The sequence below is a fragment of the Galeopterus variegatus genome, unplaced genomic scaffold (assembly GCF_000696425.1).
Source record: "Galeopterus variegatus unplaced genomic scaffold, G_variegatus-3.0.2 Scaffold4024, whole genome shotgun sequence".
NCBI classification, from domain to species: domain Eukaryota; kingdom Metazoa; phylum Chordata; class Mammalia; order Dermoptera; family Cynocephalidae; genus Galeopterus; species Galeopterus variegatus.
The window spans coordinates 23,228-32,836 of record NW_007730135.1 but is presented as its reverse complement, the minus strand read 5'-3'; the positions used below and the strand labels follow the sequence as shown (position 1 = coordinate 32,836).

Below are 9,609 nucleotides of genomic sequence, written 5' to 3'. Positions count from 1 at the left end.
ACATCCAGAAGGCTCAACTCTGTCTCAGATTCTGCATTCTCATAAACTTAACCTGCAACAATATTTTAGAAATAAAATGTAGGGCCGGCCCGGTGGCGCACTGGATAGTGCGCCGCTTGGGAAGCGCGGCGGCGCTTCCATCCGAGGGGTCGGATCCCACATACAGACCGGTTCCCGCTCACTGGCTGAGCGAGGCGCGGGAGCAACACCGAGGCTTGCGATCCCGTTGCCGGTCCCCGGTCCGGTACGGGGGCAACACTGAGGGTTGCAATCCGTTGCTGGACACGGAAAAAAGACAAAAAGACAAAAAAAAAAAAATGAGGGAAAACTCCACCCTTACATTTTAGGAATTAATATAGATGGGGATTATCTAACTGCCTATATCAATTTCCCAGGCTTTCTGAGGAAATGCCATATTTTCAGTGTCAGTGTATCCTTATATGAGAGGATCAACCAAATTACTTAGTGTTTTACATAATTTAATTATTTAATTAAAAAAAAAAAGATTTTGAAAGAAAATCCAAATCTCCTGGTTGGCTCCAGAAGAACTAACATATGGGCCCCGACAATACAAGAGTGACATTGTGTTTTAACGTGTGTCCTTTGACTATGTTCTCTCAAAAACTGCATAGTCTTGGGCCGGCCCGGTGGCGCACTGGATAGTGCGCCGCTTGGGAAGCGCGGCGGCGCTCCCACCCGAGGGTTCGGATCCCACATACAGACCGGTTCCCGCTCACTGGCTGAGCGAGGCGCGGGAGCAACACCGAGGCTTGCGATCCCGTTGCCGGTCCCCGGTCCGGTACGGGGGCAACACTGAGGGTTGCAATCCGTTGCCAGACACGGACAAAAGACAAAAGACAAAAAACAAAACAAAACAAAAAAAAAAACTGCATAGTCTTGACAAATGCAGAGATTAAGGCAATGGCAGGTGCCACCTTGGCCCCTACTGCCCATGTAAACTGGCACTGCTCTTAAGATGCTGACCCTTGATTCCACCAAAAGCAGGGGCTACCAGGAGGAACCTGCTCTAGGAAGGAGGAACAAGCGAGCCTCTAAGAGCCAGCCGGTGCCTGAGGTGGCAATTGCTAAAAGTTGTGTGGTGGTGGGTAGATGTGAAAACAGTCACACTTATTCCTATTCCCATTTCTCCTTTTCCCACCCCACAAGCCAGCAATGCCAGTGTGGGCTTATTGCTGGAGTTTTGCTGTAGGTAGAAGGAAGGTCTTCAGGTGGAAGCTTTCCCATCCTTAGGGGGAAAGCTGGGACTCCCTCACCCTGGGCAGTGGTGCGGCGGAGCTGATAGAGAAGGGGAGGGAGGTACCTTCAGGAGCAGCTGGTACTTGGTGATCCTCTGCACAGGCTTAATTAGGTAGGAAGAAATGGAGTTGGCCAGACCATGCCGCTGCTGTATCTCCTACAGGGATGGGAACAGGTACCATTAGATAAGGAGGCAAGTGCATGTGTGTTTTGGGAGGGGATAGGGAGGGGTGAGAAGAGAGGAGACAGGAGAAGAAGGTAGACAATTATGAGAAAACGTTCTCAGACAGGGAGAGGGGAGTAGAAAGAGATACAGGAGGGCCAAGACGCATATATACAGAGAAAATAGGAGACAAAAAGGGAGAAGTTTTAGGGAAGAAAGATTTGTGAAAGAGAGAGAAATTAAGCAGAAATGGAGAAAGATAAAAGTAGAAAAAGACAGTGGTGAAGGAAATAACACAAAGAAGGGTAAAGGAGAGGTAAAGAAGTGGGAGTGAAAGGAAATACACCCAAAGATGGGGGAAATGAAAGAGGGACAGAGGGAAGGTGAGAGTAAAGGGAAGGCAGAGGATGAGCCTCTGGTTTCTATTCTGATGAGTCCTGGTGAGTCTTCACCTGCCCTCCATCTCCTTAAAATAGCATAAGGACATCTCTCTCTTACCATCCCTCCTCTTTAACACATCCCAACTTAATGTCATCACTGTATTTCTCAAGAATGTTTTAATTGTGATCAATAGCGACTCCCTCATTCTTCAGGACTCCTGAGCTGGAAACCATAGTCATTTTTAGTCATCGCCCCTCTGTAATATCTGGTGACAAATCTTTCCTCTACATTTCCATAGACATCACCTTTGTTACTCATGCCCAGGTGAAGGACTTCATCTCCAGCCACTGTTCATGCCTCTAGTATCTCCTTTTAATCTACTTTCTATTCTGTCTTCAAAATGATCCCCTACTCCCCAAAGTCTAGAGCTTATGAAGGTCAGGGAAGGGCACATTTTAGTCCCTGACCTCAAAAAGCTTACAGTCTAGCTGGGAGTACTTAACACACGTAAACTAGAGAACAACAAGGGACTATAGTGGGTGTGCTGCAGCCAGTGAGAACTGAGAGAGGTTACTGGGATCAGAGTGGTCGTGGAGGTGTGTAGCCACAGCAAGACTTGTCCAAGGATGATGGGCAGAACAGCTGGCAGGTGGATTCTCTTCAGGCAAATGGACCTTGTGAGTTTATTGTGGGCTTTGGCAAGAGAGCACAGGGAGCAATGTCCCTCCGACAGTCTTCCGTCTCTGACAAGACACCCAGCTCTGGCAAGGCTACACGTGGGGCAGTGAGGAGCTGCCCCAGGAGCCGGATCAGCCAAACCAAGCTTAGGAATCAACAGGGCAGCAGACATCACACCCATATTGTTCTCACGTCAGGGTCAAAAACTCTGGATCATGTGAACGGGTGGGCCTTTCTAGGACTTTAATTTTCTGTTGTCTTTACAGTAATGGATATTAGGAGACTGCCTTTTTAAAGGGGTTATCTCTTTTACAGAAAGAGGGCCTAAAGCAGATGGTTCCTAAGCATAGAACTTAGGGAAACCCTTCTGATAGAAAGGAAATAAGTTACAAAGATTTTGCTTTCTGGGAAGCTTTGGGAACAACCCAGAGAGTTTACTGTTCTCCTGCTCCACCTACAGGCCAGACCTGATGAACTCTTACTGGACTTGCTTTCTGGCTTCCACTGGCCTTCACACATCATGGAGAGAGGCTCATTAAGCACTACGTTGGAAACGCGGGGTAGAGTGGGAAATTTGGGGTGTATCTGACTTATTGGTCAAAGTTGAAAAATTGGCTAGAAACAGGAATGTGAGAAAGATAGGACTAAAGAGAAATACAATTTAGCTCCTGGCCCTGAGATATATACAGATATGAATCAGGCATACCATCAGGCCTCAAGGGGCTCACAGGTGGAGGGAGGTGAGTGTAACAGAAAGGGGCACTGTTAACCTGCCGAAAGGCAAATTGTTACAAATGCTATAACAGAGACACAAAGCACAGTACACGCAGAGAGAAAGGGAAAGATTCACGCAGAAAACAGCATTTGACCTTTAAAGGATAGAAAGCCTTCTGAAGAGAGAGAGAGAGAGAGAGAGAGAGAGTGTGTGTGTGTGTGTGTGTGTGTAAGGGACACAATTCATTCCAGGCAACGAGAACAGTGTGAGCAAACATAAGGAAGAGAAGAGCATGAGGCATGCTCAGAGCATAAGATGCAAATGTCAGAAAAATGGTACGTGGAAGACAGGGCACAGTGTATTTCAAACTTCAAAAAGGCCCTTCTGGATACTGTTGATGAATAACCAACCAGGAACATCTTAAGAGAAATGCATTATCAACCAAGGATAACAGTGGAGCATTCAATATGATACCTAATTAATTCTGATATAAGGTTAGAGAAGCACTTTTCTTGGGCTCTTCTGTTTTACCAAATCAACCCCCCCCCCCAAATTCCAATTTGGGACACCTAGGACCATTTCCATATTAATGCTTCATTAAAAAAAAATCATGTACACTATTTCCCTGTCTGACTTTCTCCCATTCAGTCATTCCTTCACTGAGCAACAAGATACTTGTAGACTCATTTCTGTTCTGGCTGTGCCAGGCTAGAAAGATGCTCAGAGAAGGTTTATTTTGTAAATTGGAGTACGGAAGTCATGTTTAAAATGCCTTTGGATTTTCCACGGGGGCTGGCACACTATCTTGTATACAGTAGGCATCCAAACATTTACGGGAAGAATGAAAGCAGGTAGGCAGAAAGACAGAATGATAGTCTTTAAAATGTTCTGAATTTCAAGTTTCTGTCCCTTCTGATATGACTCTAGAATGGCCATCATTTCTACAGTCTGTATCTCACCAAACTTTCCTTTTATCCTAATTTCATCTTCCCCTCTTGCTCATCTTGAATCCTACAGTGAAGACTGGCACTAAACAGATTTATCCCATCATTCACCAACAGGGTTGTGTTCTCACTCCAAACCAAAGGCTCTGAGGAGGTATATCAGCCGTCATTCCTCTTGGCTTCCATTACAGCAGAAGTGTTCAGCCCTGGCTGCACATCACTTGTCAGAAACTGTGAAAAATCCCAACACCCAGACCATATTAAGGCCAATCACATCAGAATCCCCGGAATCAGTATTTTTCAAAGCTCCCCAGGTGATTCCACTGTGTAGACAAGGTTGAAACAACTGCACTAGAGAAGTTATTCTCAAACTTGGGTGGGTATCGGAGTCAACCAGAGGCTTCCTTAAAATCCAGATTGTTGGACCCCAATCTTGGAGATTCCGATTCAATAGATCTGAAGTGGGGTCCAAGAATCTGCATTTCTAACAAGTTGTCAGGTGATGCTGATGCGGCTGGTTCAAGGACCACACTTTGAAAACCACTGCGTTTGTGGTTTGAGGGAGCTGTAGATGAAGCGGAAGTGAAACATCTCAACCAACAGCCGCATCATAGGAGGCTTCCTCTGAACATGAAATTTATGGCTAGTTTGGCTTGGTGTTGAGGCATTGAGACCAATCTGCCTTGTCCAAAATCACAGCAGTTGAGATGGGATGGGGTAAAACAAGACAAACAAACGCTGCTTTTGTTCTTCTCCATGCTTTATCCATGGGATAAAGGTTTGGAATGGCCAGTAAAGAAAAATAAGAAGCAGAGGAGAGCTAGACCCCCATCATCCCAAAGCAGGGAAGCATTTGCACTCGGTCATCAATTGCTCAAGAATGGAAAACCACAGCTTACATCAAAGAAGGTTCCTGCATGCTCCAGGATCAGCTGGTTGGAATCAGGCTTGTTTTTACAGTAGGTGACATACATCTGAAATTTGTCTGCCTGAAAAGAACAGAGACAATAATAGATAAGCATCCATTAGTCGCTCCCTTCTGTCCACTGTGCCTGAAAGGCCCAGCAAGGGCTGTACAGTTAAACCCTCAGATATCGGTGCCTGAATTTTCTGTGGCAAATGTTCTGTGCTATCCAGCCCATGGTCCTCTAGCAGGCTTTGGGATACTTTGTTCCTGTTGGCAGGTAGAGAAAGCTTGCTGAAAGTGAGTTCATTTTAACACTAGTCTGTGCTAGAAAGAAGCAGAAAAACCAACTCACATTTCATAACGTATTCTGAAGTTGGACAGGATCTATTTAGAGATTATCCCCTTTTTTGGATTACCTACAATTGGAGTTCATTTTAACACTAGTCTGTGCTAGAAAGAAGCAGAAAAACCAACTCACATTTCATAATGTATTCTGAAGTTGGACAGGATCTATTTAGAGATTATCCCCTTTTTTGGATTACCTACAATTGTGCTATCCACCTTGAAAAAGCACAGCATTTGCTCTAAATACAAAAATGAAGAATGAAAGTAAAATATGATCTCAGAGGTAGATCTGCTTGTTCTGCAAACATCTCCACTGGGGGGAGTTTGGGGAGCAAGAGAAGCAGGTATGCAGTCACCCCCAACTTCCCAGAAGCAATGTCGGGGGAAAGGAAGCAGGCGACCACATGGGGCAGGGTCTGAACAATGATTCCTAACCAGATTGTTACCTCAAGTCGAGAATCTTATGGCTGGCTGGGAGAAAATCCATTTCCTCTATCTCTCAGGACACTCTAGGTTAGTGTTACACACTTTTCACTAGGAAAGATGTATATATTTTGGCCACTAAGTACTTTTCCCATTGGTGAAATGCTGCCAATAGGACATTTGGGATATCCTCTTCTGACAGAGCTGCCTAAATATGTGCTCATTACAGTAGACTTCGCTGTTCTAAGTGCTTTACACCTAATAACTCATGAAGTCCTCATGTGATCCCTATGCAGTGAGTTCTATTATATTATCCCATTTTACAGATGAAAAAACAGTGGCACAGACTGGTTAAGTGACTTTCCATTTCCACAATTAGAAAGTGGTAGAACACAGGCAATCTGACTTCAGGCTTCTTAGTCTTAACTATTGCCTTTTAATACATTACAAACAATTCCTTCTACCCTTCACTACTGCACTACTCTCATGTATTAGAATTATGAAAGGATTAGGATTAGGATTATGAAAGTCACCTTGGGATAATTCTTCGCAAAGGGTGCATATTTTATGCAATCACCGAAAGTTTTTTAAAATCAATTTTAGAAGCTGTATACTACCTAGAAGGCATTCATTCATCAACCCTAAAAGATGTTGATAAATTATACTTACTAAGTTGATTGTAAAGAAAACCCACAAGTTGCATGAAATAAGATGTCTCCCCCCCCAAAAAATCCCTTTACTTAATGGTCAATATTATTTTGCTCTATGTTGGCTGTGTAATGATGGATCATAAATTATTTATCAGCATTAAACTAAGCTGTGCATTGGCTCATATATTTAGAGGTAGAACATATATTAGAAAAAAAAAGATGGTAGTCTGAGATTTCCTGAAGAAATAAGGCTAAGAGTATGCCAGGAAGCAAACATTAAGATTTCATGAAAAGAAAGCTTGTCTGGGAGTCAGGTCTTGAGTTGTGAGACTAATTGTGATATTTATTTAACACGTCAGTAGACTAGTCAACCTCCTATCTCATCTGAGATGTTCCTGTCTTTAAAGCCTAAAACATAACCATAGTCCTGCCTACTCCACAGGGCTGGTGAGAGCAACAACTCTCTGAATTATGAAGACATTTTAAAAGTAATTAGTCCATTCTGAGTGGCAGTTGTAATTAGGAAATTATTAAGTAGTGGAACTCCTGATCCTGAGAAAAGAGTTACAAGTGTGGTTGCACTCGGTGTCCTAAGTGGACCTCCGTAGAGATCTTGGCACTCATATGTGAGCCTGAGCTCAGAATCATGTGGAGTGGAGATGCTAATAAAGACTATTTCAGTTTATATAGTCAGCCCATTTACTTGGCCCATGACAACAGCACCAAGAAAAAGGCTGAGTAGATACTCATCTTGTAGATCTGAATAGGGACAAATACCCAAGGAGTCTTGTTTTTCCCAATTTAGGAAGAAAATGTAACCAATGGTTAGGTGGCTTCCAAAAGTTCTAATTCCCTAATCAACATCCTACAAAAATAACTAGGTGACTGAGCTGGTGTCATTCCTCTACCAAGGGTGGCAGAGGATCTTGTTCCACAATCCTGATCTCACAGTTTTGGAAAGTTCTTAATTAACTTAGGATGGAACCAGAACACAATTTCTAAGGAAGGACTGCTTCTCTCAGAGCTACTTATGCTCCTCTCTGCAGCCCATGGTCCTGTGTGAGACTGGCAGTGACACCAATCCTTGGGTCAGGCACCAAATAGTTGTGCCATGTGCACTCCTGGAAGCACAGACAGTGGGAGAAGGATTTCACGTGGCTTACCCAGGTCACAAAGCAGTGTCCCACATCCTCAGGCAGCTGCTCGTACTTCTCCAGCTCTTTGAGGAAGATGCTTCAAGGGGAGAGAAAGGCTGAATCAGACACCTCTGGACAGGTGACCGCGCAGAGGATTATACCAAGACCAACACAGCCGAAAACTCTCAATTATTTATATGTGGCTTTTCCACTAAGTGATACGTAGTGAGGTGCAGTTTTTAATATGTTGGAACTAATTTCATTAAAATACATATTAATTGATTAATTAGTGCTACTTAAAATAATATTTTTTCCCCAGGGATTCACAGTTCTTGGGGTGAAAGTAAACAATGAAACATTATACTTGTGTCAGAGCTTTCATTTTCTTAGCAACTTTATATTTTTACACAAGTAACTGGAGCACATTGAAAATTACAAAATATATAGATATCAAAAAGAACAAAATAATGAGTTCTGGTCAAGAAGGCAGAATAGACGGTCCCTAGCATCACTCTTCCCTGCAAATCAACCAATTTACAACTATAAAAATGTGACATCAGCCAAGCTGGGGCCGCTGGAGCTCAGGGGAGGAGGAGGAGAGAACTATGGAGTTCATGAAGGCAGGAGAAACTACAATGAGAGAAAGAAAAAACTGCTTGGAGTGTTTGGGGCCGCAGCTGTTTTAAGGCTGGAACTGCTGAGCGCATGGAGCAGGAGCTGGCAGAAGCTGCAGCTGTGCACTTCAGATGGAGTTACTTGGAGGTGGCAGGGGAGAAGAGGGCCTTGGTGGCCCCCAGGACAGCAAGACCACTAATAGGGTTCCCATGGACCCATGCAGGAGTGAGGAGCCAGAACAGTTCAAACAGGGGAGCCATTCAGAGGCCAGTGAGTCATTGCAAGGGACCGGCGCACGGCCCATCTCATGGGAAGTGATTGGAGCATGGGCAGTGGGGGAGACGGGCCCACCAGGGGAACACTGGGACACAGCAAGGACAGCCGATCCACCCCCCAATCAGTGCAGGACCGTGCAGAGGAGACTGGTCAGGAATGTAGAATTGCATGGGGTGCAGTTTGCTGAAAAAACTCAGGTCCAGATCAGAGTTTCTACACAACCCAGATCCACCAGGTCTCTGGAGAGCTGAAAGTACCTATAAGGTCAACCATTAAACCCTGAGCTGCACAAAAAGCCTTCCCTAGGGAAACAGCAGCAAAGCAGCAATTTAGCTCAACCACACAGCTCAAGTACTGGTTTCCACAGGAAGTTCCCCTGTTTTAGAAGTAAGCAAAGGACAAAAAATTAGTTCCGGCACAGGCACACCACCAGCACCTGGGGCCCACCGAGGCACATGAGGCATGGAGCTGGGAAATGGACCCCCACCCACAACCACTCACACCACCAGCACCTTGGGGCCCGGCCGGGGGCCCAGCCCGGGGCATGGAGCCAGGGACTGGACCCCCCTCCCACAACCAGGCACACCACACCAGTGCCTTGGGGCCCACCTGGGGACCCAAGGCACAGAGAAGGGGAATGGACACCCCTCCCACAACAAGGCATACCACCAGCACCAAAGAGCATGCCCAAAACATCACCTCCATGTGGGTGGCCCACCACAGCCACCACAATAACCACGGTTGCTGTGAAAGTGGCTAGATGTCACAACCTCCACACAGATGGCAGAAGAAAGTATATAATACCTTTTGTGTAAGCATGGAAAACGTATTTTTATTTTCCGTGTAAGAAACTAATAAGTCAGGGCCGGCCCAGTGGCGCACTGGATAGTGCGCCGCTTGGGAAGCGCGGCGGCGCTCCCATCCGAGGGTTCGGATCCCACATACAGACCGGCTCCCGCTCACTGGCTGAGTGAGGCGCGGGTGCAACACAGAGGCTTGCAATCCCGTTGCCGGTCCCCGGTCCGGTACGGGGGCAACACGGAGGGTTGCGATCCGTTGCCGGACACGGAAAAAAAAAAAGACAAAAAAAAAAAAAAAAAATATATATATATATATATA

General features: G+C 45.3%; 1 protein-coding gene across 1 annotated transcript in view; it reads right to left on the bottom strand.

Annotated features, from left to right (window-relative positions):
* The window catches only part of LOC103602134 (kalirin-like), a 196,292-nt gene that overhangs the window by 167,031 nt on the left and 19,652 nt on the right, over positions 1 to 9,609 (bottom strand). Inside the window, exons 5-7 of the mRNA XM_008586555.1 lie at positions 7,627 to 7,696; positions 5,038 to 5,127; positions 1,322 to 1,414 (exon numbers count right to left, since the gene is read on the bottom strand). Of these exons, the coding sequence (XP_008584777.1) occupies positions 1,322 to 1,414; positions 5,038 to 5,127; positions 7,627 to 7,696 (253 nt within the window). The remainder of the gene's footprint in view (positions 1 to 1,321; positions 1,415 to 5,037; positions 5,128 to 7,626; positions 7,697 to 9,609) is intronic.